Here is an 18835-nt window from a genome sequence, read left to right on the forward strand (position 1 = left end):
AGGAACGTTTTAGGGGAGTCAAGAGGGTTTTAAGACTTCCTGTTCGATCGGTTGCAATTGAAAAGACCGACTAGCACTTGCATCCAAATATACTGTAACAGGTGTATCCAACCTGTGATTATGGCACACAGCATACCACCATGCTCTGTAAGAAATTTTAGACAAGTCTTTCCAATTTGCCGTTATTTGCTGGAATGCAACCGCTAATAACAAATCAATAATTTTAATATTTAGCGTAGCATTTTCCCAGCAATTTGAGAGACTTCCTAAGAAGACATGAGTATAAGAGAAAGGAAATTTAGTACCAAAAATCAGATTGATTTGGGACCAGACTTGTTTCCAAAAGTTATAAACAGTAGGACATTAAAATAACATGTGAAACAAATCAGCGTTGGGGGAGGAGCATGTTCAGCAAGCATCAGGTACAGTCGTAAATTGTTTACTTAAAACACCTGGTGTAAATAAAAGTCTGTTATAAACAAAAAACAATGCGTTATGTTGGCAGCTCTGGATGACTTACGAATCTTGGACCATAAATTGTCCAATTGGTGCACTGACCAGGATAATACAAAGTCTCGATCCCACGCCTCTTCAACTTTGGATTTCTGCCTAACCGTGTCAGTACTATGTAAAAAATTGTATATGGTGGAAGCTTTGGGTTCAGTCTTTAATAAGGTATGGAGTTGCGAAGGGGAGGCTGGAATGGTGGAAACAGTACGTTTTAGCAGACAATTGGGTATGTGTGTCCATCACAGCATTTTTAAGTAAAAGTTATTTATGAATAAAAGAGGCAGGTAAATTGAATGATTGACTGAGTGAGGAGAAAGATATAAAATCTGATTGTGAAAATAGTTGATGGATCCAAATTAATCCTTTAGGACGCCATGTCTTCCAATAAAATGGTTTATTTCAAATAAGCAAGTTTGTGTTGTGCCAACTTGTAGAATTTAGGAAGGAATCTATTGTATTATTAGAAGAGGGGGACCGTGGTAGCAAACGTTTAGAGGTCAATTTAATAATGGGAGTCGATAAGGCCTGCGGTTTGCGTGAGAAGGAAAGGTATATTCGTCAAAGGAAAAAGGAGATAAAAAAAGATGTCTAATTGTAGTCCATAAAGGACAGTTTTCCATGTAATCACGTAACCAAAGAGAAGCTTGGCGTAAGAGGAATGCTTTTTGGTATGCCGGGAAATCGGGAAAATTTATTCCACCTTCTGTTTTGGGGCAAATTAGTTTAAAAAGAGACATGCGGGATTTCTTGTTGTTCCAAAGGAAAAAAGAAAGGATGGAGATAATCTTCTTAAAAAAATTAGTAGGAATAGGGACCGGGATATTAGAAATAGTTTATATAATTATTGGTGAAAGCATCATCTTTATAGTGTCTAAGCGACCGCACCATGATAAATAAAGGGGATGCCATTTAGTGGTTAGGTCTTTTGTATACATTTATTCATGCATAGTGCTACTGTGTCCGAAATAGAAGGCGTAACATGTAGTCCTAAATACCTAATGTGATGAGAGCTCCATGTAAAATTAGAAGTGGCAAAGTCTGGTTTAAAAGTGTACTTTGTTAAAGGTAAAATCTCACATTTATCGTTATTCAATTTGTAACCAGAGATGTTAGAATAAGCGTGTACCTCTGCCAAAAAGGCAGGGATTGATTCATTTGGTTTAGAAATAAAAAGCAAAATATCATCTGCATACGCTGCCAATTTGATGTGAGTTTAATGTTTGAAAGCCATGTAAATTCGAGTTCTGACGTAGCTTAGAGAGGAAGGGTTCCAAAGCCAAATTAAAAAGGAAGGGGTAAAGAGGACATCCTTGACGCACGCCTCTTCCTAAATCAAAAAATGGGGATATCAAACCATTGGCACAAACAGCCACGAGAGGATTGGAATAAAGGAGAGAAATTAAGGATATGAATTTAGGGCCCCGGCCAAACCATTTGAGAGTGTCAAACAAATAGGTCCATTCAACTCTATCAAATGCCTTTTCAGCGTCTAATGCTATTGCTGCAAGGGGTTGCGACGTTAAAAAGAAGTCGTGTTATCAGTTATGAAACGGCCTTTAACGAATCCAGATTGTTCTTTCCCCAAAATATCTGGTAAGTAGGAATCTAATCTTGTGGCCAGTGCTTTGGAGAAGATTTTATAATCGATATTAACCAAAGATATGGGCCTATAGTTCTTACAGTATTTAGGGTCTTTACCGTCTTTGGGCATGAGGCAAATATGTGCTTCTGAGAAGGAGACCGAAGAAGCGCCCAAAAAAGTTATTAGTGAATACAGTTTGGGCAGTAAAAGTTTAGAAAAATTTAAATAAAATTCAACAGTGATACCATCAGGTCCCGGCGCTTTGTCTATTTTGAGATGGTGAAGGGCTTCAGATAATTCTTGCTGTGTTAGATCTAGTTCCAATGAGGATAAATCTGGGAGAGTATTTTGAGGTTTTTGAATATTGGAGAAAAAGTGTAGTAAGGAATGATCAGTAGGTTGTGATTCAGAAGCGTATAATGGTTCGAGGCATGTGGGCTGCTGAATTCATATCTGTGCATAGATCGCCGCCTAGTGTTGGGTCCGGATGATTGCACATTGTTGTCCTGGAAGAGTCTTCGAAGTATCACGAGATAGGTGTCTCCTCCCCTGGACTACAGTGCGCATGGGCATCCTCTCCATCCTCCGATTGTTTTTTTCCGCCATTGGGTTCGGATGTGCTTATCTTAGCTCAAGTTAGGAAAACTTTATTTTAAGGCCAAAGCCTTTAGATATCGTCGGCATCGTTTGCGTTCGGTATCGATAACTGATTACACTTGTTTTCGAACTTATTCACCCTTATCGGACCGAGTTTCGGTCCGAACATCGGCGTTCGAAGATGGAATCGAGGACTCCCTTCAAGAGATGCCCTCTATGTCACGCAAAATATCCACACGTTGATGTCCATCCGGTGTGTAACAAATGTTTATCACCGGATCATGATGAGTCCAAATGTGTGGCCTGCGCCCGGTTCCGGTCGAAAAAGACCCTTCGGAATAGACGAGCGGCAAGATTGGAGGCCAAGAAATTGGCGCCTAACCCGGTTAACATATTCAGCACCGAGGATGAAGAAGTCAAGAGCGTCGAAGAGGTAGAACAGTTCGAAGACGTTGAAGAGCAGGATGTTCATGAACACTCGGGCCCTGCTTCGGAGCATGACTCCCAATATGACGACGAAGATGAGGAGATCTTCGAGGACGAAGACGTCGTCGACGAGGTAGGAGACGACGATGAGGCCCTTGGGGCCGAGGAAGATAGCTCAGGCGAGGAGCTAGGCCAATCCGTCGATGCGGAGGCCGAGAGAGGTAGTCTTGATAAGGCTCAGGTCGAGGGATCGCCTGCGGGCCTTACCCAAGATCGGTCGGATCGTTCTACAGCCCCGCCTGAAGGCCCGGCTTCGAACATTTCAAAAGAGCCACACATATCGAAAAAGACTGGAGTCGATTCCGTGAAATCGAAACCAAAAGCTGCACCGGTCAAATCGAAAACGAAAGTGCAACTGGTTCAGGTCAGATCGAAGGCATCGAAACCTTCCAATCCGTCGACACAGAGGAAGGACATCGGACCCGAACAACCAAAGAAGGACTAAGGGACCGAGAAACCAAAAAAGGACTTCGGCACCGAGAAACAGAAGAAGGCCCTCGGTCCCGAGAAGACGCAGAGGCCTATAGCACCAAAGGCCAGCACCGACCTAAGGCTTCATAGCAGAGTCCAAGCCAGTCAACTGCACCCTCTGGTGAATCCACACTGGTTCTCAAGTTCTCCTCGGAGCTGAAACACCGACTGAGATCGAAAGTGGCTTTGAAGCTGAAACAGACATCGGAATCCAGTCACCCTTTCACAGCAGACTCTTGAAGCCAGTAGCTTTCCACCTTAAAGTGCCTTCAGGAGGAGTTGGAGTCCCGGCAGCAAAGGATGTTTATTCACCCTGATGCGGACAAGATCATTGCTAAGCCCCCGCCACAGGTTCAGCAGACTCTCCTTCGTAAGAGGCAGCTTACCTTTGAGGAGTGACTAGCTTTGAATCCTTCACCTCTGCCAAAGCATAAAAATGACAAGGTAGGGCACCGGTTTGCTGCTCCCAAGGCCTGTTCTCCATTACTCCCTCTTCGTCCTCCTACCCCACCACCATTGCTTGCACCTCCTTCTCCACCACCACCACAGCGGCTCCTGCCCTCTTTGCCACAAGGTTCTACCCATTCATCCTATGGGGACGGAAGCCTACCACACTCGAGTCTCTATAATGTTCTGTATGACTAAGATCCCAAGGATGACCCCTGGGATGATTAGGGGTTGTCCCTCTAGGTCCCAATGACCCTGACATGTACCCTGCCAAACCCTCCTCACCTGAAGATAACCACCTAATACCATGAGATTACCCACAGAGCAGCCACATTCCATAAGATGGATCTACACACCATACCTGAAGTGGTAGATTTCTTGGCGGAAATGCTCTCCCACACTCAGTGAGCCACTCAATCTTGACGATGGTTAAGGACATGCCGAAGTCTATGCAGGAGATGTTTAAGGCCCCATTGAAGGTCAAAGTTGTCACCCTGGGGGTCTGACAAAAAAAGAGGCCAGCTCCCACCTGACTTGCTGGTGGTGCTAGTCATCCGCAAAGGAGCTAACGTCCAGGGCTCTAGGGATGCCCTGCTCCCAGATAAAGAAAGTAGAAAGATTGAGGCGATGGGGCAAAGGGTTGCCTTGCACTCTGCGACTTGTTGGTGTAGTGCCAGTTCTGTAGAGCTGTTAGGTAGGTATGACCGTGCCCAATGGGGGAGCTCATACAACCTCTCCATGACCAATACCGGCAGTGGGCTCAGGAGATTGTGTCGGAAAGGCAAACCATCTCTAACACTTCTTTTAGATGTGCCCATGACGCGGTGACTCCGTTGCCTGTGACATAAACTCCAGGGTCGTAATCCACAAGCATGCTTGGCTTCATGTCTCTGGCTTTAATTAAGCCAGAAGTCCAATAGAACCTGATCAACATGCTGTGGGAGGGGGAACACCTCTTCAGCCAACAAGTTGATCAGATGCTGGAGAAAGTTTGAAAGGACCCTGCTACAAGAAAAGTGACGAGGGCTCTCCAGTTCCCATCACCTAGTTCCACATTTCGCTGCACACAGTTTTGTGGCAAATCGAAAGTCACCTCCCCGGAAGTTTCCTCCTATCATTCGACGCAGTGACAGCAGCCCCAGGCCTCCCAAGGATACCCTAGGGGCACCTACAGGAGAAACAATTCCATGGGCAGGGGGTAGAGGTGGAGTGGCTATGGGATATGCCCCTCCCAAGCATTGACTCCCTCTCCCTTTCAGATCACACAACATTTGTCTGAGGATGTTGGCAGGGGTTCCTTCCACATTGGCAGCACATCACTTCAGACCAGTGGGTATTGGCCATTGTAGAGTACAGTTACTGCCTGGAGTTCACTGCCACCACCAAACATCCCACCACGCAAACACTACCTTTCTCCCAACACCAGTAGCTCCTCCAAGAGGAGGTGGATGCCCTTTTACGCATGGGATCCATAGAGCGATGGCAAAAGGGTGTTCTCCCTGTGCTTACAAATCCCCCCCGTCCCATTCTAGACCTTCAAACACTAAACAAGTACATCCTGTAGGAGCATTTCCACATGGTAATGTTTTAGGGTATCATACCACTTATGTGGCAAGGTCTCTCCCGACCGCCCTTGACTTGAAGGATGCCTATTTCCACATCCCAATCCACGTTGCACTTCGCCGCTACCATAGGTTCATGGTAAGTAAACAGCACTTTAATTTAAAATTTCTTCCCTTGGTGTTTCCATCACACCCAGAGTTTTCACGAAATAGCTGGCAATGGCCGCCGCTCATCTCCAGAGTAGCGACATCCACATCTTCCCGCACCTCAACAACTAGCCAATGTGGGAAAATCCCACCTACAGCCACTACAGATTAAACCCTTTCAAGGGGAAATACTGAATTCAGCTACTGGAAAGGCTTACCCCGGTCCTTCTCGAGTCCAAGCCTTTCAGTCCTCTCTGCCTCAGTTTCAACCATATCGTTGGCTGACTATGCACTGTGATGTGCCTTCTTGGCATAATGGTTTCCCGCATCACCGTCATTCCCCATGCCCAACTCCACTTGTGCTCGCTCCAAGTGTGCTTCACAGCACAGTGGTCACAAGTGGAGGGTCTATAGGAATGTTCAGTATTGATAAAGGCCAGCAACCCAATGCTTGTGGTGGAACAGCAACAGTTTGTTGCCGGGCAGGCCTTTCCCCAAGTGACCATCACCACTTACACCTCTCTCACAAGATGGGGGTGAATCTACAGGACATCACTCTTCAGGATTTATGGACTCTCCTCCAACAAACATTTCACATAAACTATTTGGAGTTGTTGGCCGTCCAGTTGGCTCTCGAACCTTTCTTCTGCCACGTTCACTACAAAACGGTCCTGATCAAAACCGACAACGTGACTGCTAAACTTTATCTACAGAAACGAAGGGGGGTGGGTGGGATGCACTGCTGCCGGGCTTGGGGCAGGACATTTGGCTCTGGACCAATCCACCACAAGCTTCATGTCTTAACGAGATACCTTCCAGGAGTGGACAACGACTTTGCAGACCTGCTTGGCAGAATATACCAACAAGTCCACGAGTGGGAACTCCACCCAGACATCCTGCTTCCCTACTTGCAGTGCTGTGGGTTTCCCAGCAGATATATTCGCAACTGCCGAAAATGCTCATGCTTCCTCTCTAGGTTTCCACACCCACAGTTCATGGGCAATACATTGTGGATGAATTGGTCAGAGATATTTGCTTGCCCTTTTCCATCCCTCCCACTTATTCTGTGCGTGATTCAGAAGCTTTGGCAAACCTCCCTTACCCTACTAGTGCCTTCCACGTGGGCCAGGCAACCTTGTTCACAACCGTCCCAGAGTTAATGGTAGTCTCTAACGAGAAGTGCCCCAGCAGGCTGGACCTTCTCACGCAACACCAGGGTACCCTGAGGCATCCCAACCCCAGGCAGCATAATCTGGCTCCTGAGGTCCTAGAGTTTGGTTACCTGAATTTTCCCCATGTGTGCATGGTCATCCTCGGGGAGGCCCATTGTCACTACTAGGGCCTGCTATGCCACAAAATGGAAGAGGTTTTGTCCACTACTGTCTACCCAAACACATTGACTTACTAAAACCAACAATGCAGGACATTGTTTGCTACCTGTTGCACTTGCAATGCCTAGGCTTACACATCCATTTGTTTACATTTAGCTGCAGTGGCAGCATAATTACAAAATGGGGAGCACGCCTCTCTGTACAGAATTCCTGTTGTTAATGATTTCATGGATGGCCCTGGAGTATCCCTCCCACGATAAGTCAAGTTCCATCCTGGACCCTCCATGTAGTCCTTACTAGGCTCTTGGGGGTTTGGGGCGCATTTGAGCCCCTTCATTCATGGCCTCTACAATTTTGTATCCTGAAAGGTGGCTTTTTGATTGCATCATTTTTATTAGATGTGTTGGTGAGATCCAAACTCTTGCGTTGGAGGAACCTCTTTTTAAGGTGCACGCTGACTGTGGAGTCCTCAGGACAAATCCAAAGTTTCTGCCCAAGGTGATCTCTTCTTTCCACCTTAACCAGATAATTGAACTACCAGTGTTCTTTCTGCATCCAAACCCAGTAGCAGAAAGAGCACTTAACACATTAGACGTAAAGAGGGCCCTCATATACTACATTGATAGGACAAAATATTTTTGTGAAGATGCAATAGTTTGTAGCGTTTCAAAAACCACACAAAGGCAGTGCCATTTCAAAAACCAATTGCTCACTGGCTAGTCAAGTGTATTGAAATAATACTGCGAAACAGAGGCAACGTTGTGCAATCCTTTATATGAGTTACATAAATTGTTCCCATTAGTTAAAACAATAAGGCTTACATTACCCTAAAAACTGTATAAGTTGTGGTTTTAAATTGCAAATAATTTAATGTTCGAGTCATATGATCTGCAGATCACACAGTTAGCATAGATCGCCATCTGGTGTTGGGCCCGGATGTTTGCACTTTTTTTTGTCTTGGAAATGTCTTTGGAAGTTACGAGATAGGTGACTCCTCCTTTGGATCATAGTGCGCATGGGCATCGGCTCTAGCCTTAGATTGTTGTTTTCCGCCATCGGGCTCGGATGTGTTAATCGCCCTCCAGTTCGGTGCTGTTACCGATCGAACTTTGGACGCGCAATCCTTCACCCTCTTTCCTGTATTGTTTCGATCGCGATCCCTACTCGTCGCGCATCTCTTCAAGTTCGAAATCATCGATTCTGGTCGTTGACTAAGGCCTTCAGGCCTACCTAGGCCATTAGATCAGGCTCATGGAAAGGACTCCTTTTAAGAAGTGTCCTCAATGTGGGTCGAAATTCCCGCACACAGATCTTCTGAGGTGTGTAACCTCTGCCTTTCACCGGAGCACGAGGCCAGAGACTGTCCAGCTCGCACCGCTTTCCGCTCCAAGAAAACCATTCGGGATCGTCAAACTTGAAAAACAATGGCTCGCTCGTCGACATCCATTCCCGACAACATCTTCCAGGAGGGCGTCAATGTACCAGAACAGGAGGGGTCGAAGAAGGCCCCATCAGCTCCTCTGAAGCCGATGACTCTGACGTCGAAGACTTCACTCCTGGGCAGGGGGTCGTAAGTAGTGACATCGACCCCGAACTCCTCCCCCCCACCACCGAAAAAGGCTTCAGTAACACCTTCACCTTCGGGTCCAGGTGCACACTGAGACAATACTTTTCACGCCCCGTCTTCGGGCCCGGCAAAGAAGTCGACAACTAAGCCTTCAAGCCACTCTGGATCGAGTCAGCCTGCCATCGGTGCCGAAACCCAAACCCCGGCAGCTAAAAAGAAACCTTCCTTCATCTCTGTGCCGACCACTGCCTCCACATCGACACACTTGGCACCGAAACCAACAGGCACGACCCCTCGAAAAAGTCGTCGGAACCAAGGAAAAAGAAACTACTGATTTTTCAGTCTCTGTAGGAGCCGGTTTCGCAGGGTCCTACAGAGACTGAAAAATCTCACGCTTCAAAACCAAAAGAACACAAATCCACCCCAGATTCGGTGCCATGCAAGCCATCTGAAGCGAAAAAGTTGGCGCCAAAACACCAGCCTCCACCAAAAGAGCTTTTTAAACCGGATCCCATCCAAAAAACTCTTATAAAAGACCCAAAAACTGGTCAACTGACTCTCAGTTCCAGGAAGAGACCAATGGACACGCCTCTACCGGCTCCATCTCCACCTCAGAAGAGACATTGCAACATCTCCTCTCAGGCTCCCTTCTCCACCTCCTCCTCCACCTCCCCCAACACACCACTCTCCTACACCATCTCCACCAGTGGACGAGGACACCTTTGACACTGGGGAGGGTGCAGACGACGAACCACTAGGGGATCCTAGTCCACCTTATACCCCAGACCCCTGGGACAATTACAATACACCAGATGTCCCTAATGTACCACAGGACGACATCTACCCCTCTAGACCTTCCCCTCCAGAGGATACCATAGGTTTCTTCCAGTTTGTTCACAGAGCTACGCAATACCACGGGGTTGATTTACATACAGACCCTGTGGAAGAGGATTTCTTATTGGACACTTTTGATACTTCACAAAAGTCCACCGCCGTTCTCCCTATGTTAAAAGGAGTAATAAAAAATGCACTCGAGGTGTTCAAAGATCCTGTTAGGGCTAGGGTTATTAATCCAAGGATAGAGAAGAAATACAAATCTGCCCCAGTAGACCCCGTATACATTAAGGGCCAAATACCGTTGGATTCCTTAGTGGTCTCCAATGCCAGAAAGAGGGCTAACTCACAAACGTCAGGGGACGCTCCACCTCCCGACAAGGAGTCAAAACTCTTGGACGCCTCTGGTAGACGTACTGCGTCACAAGCAGCTAATATATGGCGCATTGCCAACACTCAAGCTTTGTTAGCCAGATATGATAGTTCACACTACGACGAGCTAGAGACCCTATTGCAGCACCTCCCTGACAAATACAAAACCAAGGCCAATGACCTCATACAAGAGGGTAAGCTCATCACAAACACCTCCATTCTTTGCGCTCTAGATGTGGCCGACACCGCCTCCCGAGCCATCAACACAAGTGTCCTTCTGCGTAGACATGCATGGCTACGCGTTTCAGGTTTTAAACCTGACGTACAAACTTCCATCCTTAACCAGCCGTTTGATCAGAAACATTTATTTGGACCTGCCGTGGATTCATCTCTAGAAAAGATGAAAAAAGACACCGACACTGCTAAATCAATGGGAGCCTTGCAATCGCAAGCTCCCAGGCATTCTTTTCGTCGCTCCTCTTACAAGGGCACTGTCAGAGGATACTCCTCTGACAACCCCTCCATCGCCTATAAGACTCCCACCCAGACCACATTCACCAGAGGTTATCAAAGAGGAGGCTACAGAGGCAATAATAACAAAGGAGAAGGCAAGACCAACAATACTCTCTCTGTCTCCACCCCCTACCCTATGACTTCACTCCGCTCCCACCGGACCATTCCACTCCAGTCGGGGAAAGATTGCTACATTTCCTACCTGTCTGGAACAACATCACCACAGACAGGTGGGTGAGACAAATCGTTCAATCAGGATATTGTCTAGGACTCACCTCTACCCCCCAAACATACCACTCAGACAGCACCCAATATCACCAGAACATTTATCGCTGCTAAAGCAGGAGATAATTTCCCTATTCTATGCAGTCCCCCTGCTTCAGCAAAACACAGGAGTTTACTCACTATACTTCCTCATCCCAAAGAAGGAAGGCTCTCTCAGACCTATTTTAGACCCCTAAACCTGTACATACAATCAGAGCATTTTCACATGGTCACGCTTCAACAGGTCCTTCCTCTTCTCTCACAAGGCGATTTCCTTGTCACTCTAGATCTCAAGGACGCCTACTTTCATATTCCCATTCACACCTCTGTCAGGAAATATCTCAGGTTTGTAGTGGACGGTCAGCACTACCAATTAAACGTACTCCCATTCGGAGTCACCACAGTACCCAGAGTATTCACCAAGTGTCTGGCAGTTGTTGCGGCTCACCTAAGCAGACAGCACATCCACGCCTTCCTGTACTTAGACGACTGACTCATAAAAAGTCAAGTCATACAATCAGTGTGTACATCACGCCACAATCCAACAACTCCACGACTTGGGGTTTACAGTAAACCACGCAAAGTCTCACCTACAACCGTCCCACATACAACAGTTCCTCGGTGCCAAAATAAACACATCAAAAGCACTTGCATATCCCAGCCCAGCAAGGATAGCAAGCATACAAAGCCTCATAACAAAATTTCAGCCGCAATACACTCTTACAGCTGAGTGTTCATGCAGTTGATAGGGATAATGGCCTCTTGCGTATTTATAGTACCTCATGCAAGACTCCAGATGCGTGCCCTGCAGGAATGTTTGGCACGTCAGTGGAACCAAGCTCAAGGTCAGCTGACAGATCTGGTGTTGGTGGACGGTCGCACGCATCGCTCTCTGCGGTGTTGGAACACCAAAAACCTTTCCAAAGGGTGACAGTTCATCGAGCCGGTTCCACAGATTGTGCTAACAGCGGACGCATCGCTCTCCGGCTGGGGAGCTCATCTATTACATCACACCATGCAAGGCAGGTGGACACCTCAACAAAAGCTACTCCACATCAATCACCTGGAGTTACTAGCCATATTCCTAGCCCTAAAGGCGTTCCAGAAACCAATATCAGGCAAGGCTGTCCTAGTCGGCACCGACAACATGACAGCCATGTTCTATATACTGAAACAAGGCGAGACACACTCCCTACAGCTCTCTCAACTGGCGCAAAGCATATGGAGATGGGCTATTCCTCAGAACATTTTTCTCGTAGCCCAACATGTTCTGGGAGTCCAGAACCACATAGCCGATCTATTAAGTCGTCAAACGCAATAGACTTACGAATGGGATCTTCATCCGTGAGTTCTTCAACCATTTTTCCACATGTTGGGGGAACCAGAGATAGATCTCTTCGCCACACACAAAAACACCAAATGCCCAAGCTTCGCTGCCAGATATCCACACCCATTGTCCAAAGGCAATGCAATATGGATGAATTGGTCAGGCAGATTTGCGTACGCTCTTCGGCCTCTCCCACTCATTCCACTGGTGGTGCGCAAACTGCAGCAACACTCATTGACTCTTATCCTAGTTGCTCCAACATGGGCCAGCCAACCGTGGTACACCACATTACTGGAACTATCTGTAGTCCCGCACCAAAAACTACTCCTCTCCCCACGCCTCTTAACCCAGAACCGTGGAGAGATCGGACTCCCGGACCCAGCACAGCTCAACCTAGCGATCTGGCTACTGAGGTCTTAGTTTGGTTACCTAAACCCTCCCCCTGACTGTATGAATGTTATCAAAAAAGCTAGACGCCCCACCACTAGAGCCTGCTATGCAGCCAAGTGGAAACGATTTGTGATATATTGTCATAACAACACCATCAATCCTTTGAATGTGTCTATTAAGCTCATCATAGGTTATCTACTGCTTCTCCAAATGTGTAACTTAGCATACACCTCTATTAGGTTACATTTTGCTGCCATAGCAGCCTACCTACAACATAGACAACACTTGTTGCTCTTCAGGGTACCTGCCATCAAGGCGTTTATGGAAGGTCTCAAAAGAATAATTCCCCCCAGGGAACCATCCTCACCTGTGTGGAATTTAAACATAGTTCTCACAAGACTAATGGGCCCTCCCTTTGAACCTCTGCACAAATGCGAGATACAATTTCTAACATGGAAATTTGCTTTCCTAGTGGCTATTACTTCCCTTAGAAGAGTCCGTGAGCTACAGGCACTAACTATTCAAGAACCTTTTTTACAACTGCATCATAACAAAGTTCCTCCCTAAGGTTATTTCTCCCTTCCACCTCAATCAGTCTGTAGAGTTACCAGTATTCTTCTCGCAACCACAAACAGTCGCAGAAAGAGCGCTTCACACTCTAGATGTTGAAAGAGCACTGCTTTATTACATTGAAAGGGCAAAATCTTTTCGCAAAACAACTTTTTGTGTCCATCTCACCACCACATAAAGGCAACCCCATATCACAATTTGGGATAGCAAGGTAGATTGTCAAATGCATACAGATTTGCTATCATAAAGCAAAACGTACATTATCTGTTCCTTCTAAAGCCCACTCTACCCGAAAGATAGGGGCTTCAATGGAACATTCCCTTAGATGATATCTGCAAAGCAGCTACATGGTCCACACTGCACACATTCACAAAGCACTATTGTGTAGATGTGCAAACAAAACAACAAGCTAGTGTGTGCCAGGCTGTATTCAAAACACTATTTCAAACTACTGCAACAGATACTGGTGGTCGCCGCTAGGGATGGGTACTGCTATACAATCTATGCTCAGTGTGTGATCTGCAGCTCATATGCCTCGAACGGAAAATGCTACTTGACAGTATGCATCTGTTCTTGGCATGTAGAGCTGCAGATCCACACCGCCTCCCCGGCTACCTCTATCTGTTCCAGTACTATCTTATTTAGATACAGCATACATGGGCATCTTTCTTGTTTCTTACAAAACTCCATCATTTCCTGCTGGCGAAAAAACAATCTAAGGATGGAGTCCATGCGCACTACTATCCAAAGGAGTCGTCACCTATCTCATGACTTCCAAAGACTTTTCCAAGACAAAAACAAGTGCAAACATCCGGGCCCAACGCCAGAAGGCGATCTATGCTGTGTGTGGATCTGCAGCTCTACATGCCAAGTACAGATGCATACTGGTAAGTAGCATTTTCCTTTCAGTTTTTTTTGTTTTGTAAATTGCAGCCCTGATGAAGCTCATGGTGTATGAGCGATACGAGTTGACCATATTCTATTAAAGCAGTTGAAGGACTAAAAACGAATTGAGTTTTAAGAACACCAGTTGAGGGTATCTGGAGTCTTGTTGTTTTATCATGTGGGAAAAATTTCTGTAACTCTTAAGTAAATGGTTGTAGAAGGTTGTGTCTATCTTTTGTTGTATTATTTGTATAATTGGATTGTCGGGCAGCTAACCCAGAAGAGGTGGTCAATTTATCAATTTTCAGGGATTTTACTGGTGCTGCGGTTAGCTAGCCCTTAGCTGTCCACTATAGATTTCTTGTTTGTCAAATGCGAAAGACTGGTGAGACTGACTCTGAGGCTGCTGGGTCTCATGGCCTCCTGCATCCTGCTAGTGACACAAGCCAGATGGCGTATGTGGGCTCTGCAGTGGGACCTGAAGTTCCAGTGGGCGCAGCATCAGGGGAATCTTTCTGACATGTTCCAGATCGTCGAGAGAGCTGCACAGGACCTGCAGTGGTGGCTCACCAACCGTGATTGGGGTCAGAGGCAGACTTCTCTCCCTTCTCCAACCAGATCACACAGTAGTGACAGATGCATCACTCCTGGGGAGAGGTAGAGATCTGAGGACTCTGGTCTCCGGCAGCATTCGGGCTCCACATCATCTTGCTCCAAGCGATTCACTTGGCATTGAAAGCTTTTCTTCCTTCCATCAAGGGAAAGCTGGTTCAGGTGTTCACGGACAAAACCACTGCCATGTGATACTGCAACAAACAAGGTTGTGGACCCATTGTCAAGAGGCCTTGCGTCTCGGGGCATGGCTGGATCAGCAAGGCATATCCCTGGTGGTGCAACACTTGCCAGGTTTCCTGAACGCCAGGGCGGACAACTTCCAAAAGTAGTAAATCCATTCCACTTGGGGCAATCCTTCCCCTTGCCCACTTTCTATGCTCCTTTGCACCACTCTAAAGAGGAGCGACTCCACCGTCTTGACCCAAAAAGAGCATTGTCGTTCTTCCTTGACCGCACTAAAGAGTTCCGGGTGGTCGACCAACTGTTCGTGGGGTATGCTGGAAAAAGAATGGTTGCGTGGTGCAGAAGAGGACTGTCTCGGGATGGGTCATCCTCTGCATCAAAATGTACTACACTCTGGCCACGAAACAGCCTCCTGAAGACTCAAGAGCTCATTCCACCAGACCTAAGGTTGCATCCACAGTGTTGCAAAGTGGTGTTCCAGTCCTTGACATTTGGCAGGCAGCAACATGGGCATAACTACACACGTTCTGTGAGCACTACTGCCTGGACAGTCAAGTCCACAGGGACGGCCTTTTTGACCCCTCTGCCCTGCAGGACTTCCTGGTCTAGTCTTGTCCGCAGTCCCTCCTCCAGGTATGGTATTGCTTTGGTATCTTTCTAAGGTAAGGAATCTACGGCTACATGTCTCTATCAGAAGGACGTGTTACTTACCTCCGGAAATGCCGGATCTGGTAGAGGAATGATCTAGCCGCAGGTTCCTTACCAACCTACCCATCCTCCCGCACGGGAGACAGGTTTTTTAGGGTCAAGGATGATCCCTTTCACGGACCTAGTTGTTCTAAACACACCACCACAGTCAGTTCACTTCATGTCTCCATGCTCCTGGCGTGAAAATGTGTGAAAAGTAACTGGTGTATGCTTGCTGAGGTGGTGCCTATATAGGTGACGTGGACGTAATTACTGGCGCGGACACCAACGTCCCGTGGAGCCAACCGACACCACCTACCGGCGATCAAGTATATTGCTCGAGCAAAAGTCTTCCTGATCCAACCAGACGCCTGGAAAAGTCTATGTTAGGGAATCTGCGGCTAGATCTTGTCTACCAGATAAGGCGTTACCAAAGGTAAGTAACTTATCCGTTCGTGCATATTCAAGTCGAGCCAAGAAGGTGGTGGTGAAAGTTTTTTTTGTATTTCTCAGTTGTTTGTATTCATCATTCATGCTGCAGGTTTTAATTTCACAGATCGTAACTGCATAAATTACTAAGCTTACTTTTGGTTTGTTGTCTTTGCTCCTCAGCCCCAGCAGTGGTGTCTTTGCTCCAGAACATGCAGCAGATCTTGGCACAGCTCCTGCAGACATCCCAACAGCAGCAGGTGCTCCTTGAGAGCCTCGCCAGTGACACAGTCACTCACCTACACCTCATCTCTGATAACCTAGTTCATGTAGGGGAAACTCTGCATGAGCTCCTCATCCGGGTACATAACTGTGATGATATCCAGTAAGGACCCCAAGAGACTCCATTAGGATCTGATGGCGCAGATCTTCAAGAGGGGAGCTGGTGTTTGGGACAGTGATGGAACTATGACGCTATGGAAAGAATGCACCTAAATAGTATACAAGTCCTCGCTGAGCACTCACATGTAGTTGCAAGCTATGCATCCTAAAGGAATACCTAAAGAACTCAATCCTTTTATAGCTTGGCTGTCCAACAAGATGGGAGAAGATGTACAGAGAACTAACCTTACATTTCAAGCCTAAATAAGATATATAATTGTGTGAATAATAATTATGTTGAGGATACCAGTCACTATCCTCCCATTTCTGACTGCTTCGCCCTCTGACCTTTCTTCCCCCTCAAAAAAGGCACCTAGTCAAGTCCGTAAAATAAATGACATTTGCAGGAAATGCTTTCCAGTTTCTGTGGCATCACATTGTGCTTTGCGGCATAGAGAGCATAAACTGAGTAACTCAAGACAAATGATTGCTAATTAGACCATTGGCAGTATTGTTTCTCAAGAAAAACTAAACATCTAAAAAAACAAAAACAATGAGGTAATCTGGTGTTTCAAGAACAGAACTTTCATTTGTAAATACAGTTTAGTTGGAATAACTACCCCAATAATCAATCAATCATTTGTTTAGTATTAAACACATTTTTGTAGTTGTGGTGGTAACTAAGGTTTTAGGTGGTTATTAATGTGCATGCATTTGTCATCTTTTAACTACCTCAATCCACAGACGTTTTTTACATGTTTTCTTGTATTCATGCTTGACCGTCCCTAACAAGACAATTTGCATCTATGTAGTCTCAATTTCAATACTGTGAATGTGAGCCTCTGCTGGGCTGAGAAGCAGAAGAGCCATGGATGCAATCCACACCATGTTTTCTATGGTGGGTCTGAGAGTTGAGGTTAAAATGCTGCTGCGTCTACTGTAGCTCAAGGTGTTTGGATAGAGGAAAAAACTGCACGATCAAATTTAGCTAAAATGGGCTGCAGCAAAATAAATGCATTTATGTCTAATGTATAGTAAGAAAAATGCTGTCAATGTTTGATTTTGTGTCTTTTTACTTATAGGATTGCTGGAGACGTGGTCTATGTCTGACTGGGTTTTGTGCCTAAAGCTTCTCGCACTCAGAGAAGGTGCACAAGGACTCACAAGTAACTATCTGCTTCATGTTGAGTAGGTAGCCTGAGAGGCATAGAAGGTATCGCCCGTGTATACAAGGATTATACAAGGATCTCAAAGTTATGAATCAAAATAGCTTTCAAAAGTCTTTGGCCAAACACATCAACTTGAATTGGATATAATGTAGTAGCTAGTGGGAACTTGTTTTCCAGTGTCTTTTGTTGTGCATGTTTTGTATGGATTGATAACTCGCATGTTCGAGGCACGTGTGTCTGTAGATATAAATGCTTTGCATGCTTCTGCCATCTATTGTTAGGTCTGTATGTGTGCAAGTTTTTTCTTCGAAGAAGTCTTTCGAGTCACGAGGTAGAGCGGCGACTCCTGGTCATAATGCGCTTGGGCATCGACTCAATTGTTAGATTGTCTTCTTTCCACCATCTGGATCAGTCGTGTGTGCCGCACTTCTGTCTGACACTGTGGTGTTCTTTTTGGTTCATTGATAACCTTCCCCAGTATTGTTTCTGATCATGTTTCCAGTTTCCCTTGAATATCGTTGTATGCACTTTCTATCGAGCAAGTTAGTCTCAAATGCGGCTAGCGCAGGGCCTTGCCCTTCAGGCCTCCTTCAGTCTCCATCGCGTCTATCAAGAATGCCTTGCTGGTGATGGAACAGACACCCTTCCGTTACTGTCCTCGCTGCCATGCGAAGTTCCCTCGGACTGACTTACATTAGGTCTGTAATTTTGTCACCAGATCACAGTGAGACCGATTGCGGCATGTGCCGCTCCTTCTGGTCCAAGAAAACGCTTCGAGAATATCGCGCAATTAGCGCGAGATGTCGTGGAGGAGCACAGCGACGTCTAATCTGAGGATCACCCTCAACCATCGGCTGCACAGGAAGAGACTTTTTCTGTCGGTGGCAGCTCCAGATCAGACTTTGAAGTCACCCAGGAAATGAAGGGCATTACACCTGCTCAACATTCTGTAAGTACAGTTCCCCCTCTGTTGGGCTTGGCCCTTTTTGCAGGGTCAACCCTGAACTTTTTGACTTCCTCCTATATTTTTTCTGACCTGTTGGCTGTTTTATGACTCTGGCCACTTTACCACTGCTAATCAGTGCTAAAGTGCATATGCTCTCACTATTGTAAATTATTGTACAAATTAGTGATTCCATGATTGGTTGGTTTGGTTTACCTGTCAGACCCTAGTACAGTGCACCAGGAGTGCCCTGGGCTTGTAAATCCAAATACTGCTGGTGGGCTTGCAGCACTGGTTGTGCCACCCACTGAAGCAGCCTGTAAACATGTGTCTAAGGTCTGCCATTGCAGAGCCTGCGTGCAGTCTGGTACTGTCATGCTGACTGGGCAAGTGCACCCACTTGCCAGTTCCTAAACCTTCCCTTTTCTTCATATCAGACACCCCTATGGTAGGCCCAAGGACAGGGTGCATTTTAAGGATAAGGTAGGACATGCCCTGGTGTGTGGCATGTTCTAATAGTGAATTACAGCCATTTTAGTTTTTCACTATTGCATGGCTACCTGTTCTCCATAG

The 18835-nt window shown here is 46.3% G+C and overlaps 1 protein-coding gene and 1 long non-coding RNA gene across 2 annotated transcripts in view; one reads left to right on the forward strand and one right to left on the reverse strand.

Annotated features, from left to right (window-relative positions):
* LOC146863786 (uncharacterized) overlaps positions 1-17194 on the forward strand; it is an 89462-nt gene extending 72268 nt beyond the window's left edge. The window contains exon 8 of the mRNA XM_085628071.1: positions 15953-17194. Coding sequence (XP_085484197.1) covers positions 15953-16158 — 206 coding nt within the window. The 3' untranslated portion in view covers positions 16159-17194. The remainder of the gene's footprint in view (positions 1-15952) is intronic.
* Positions 1-18835, reverse strand: part of LOC146863787 (uncharacterized) — a 160624-nt gene that overhangs the window by 9213 nt on the left and 132576 nt on the right. The window lies entirely within an intron of this gene.

This window comes from Triturus cristatus, chromosome 2_1, assembly GCF_964204655.1.
Source record: "Triturus cristatus chromosome 2_1, aTriCri1.1, whole genome shotgun sequence".
Taxonomy (NCBI): domain Eukaryota; kingdom Metazoa; phylum Chordata; class Amphibia; order Caudata; family Salamandridae; genus Triturus; species Triturus cristatus.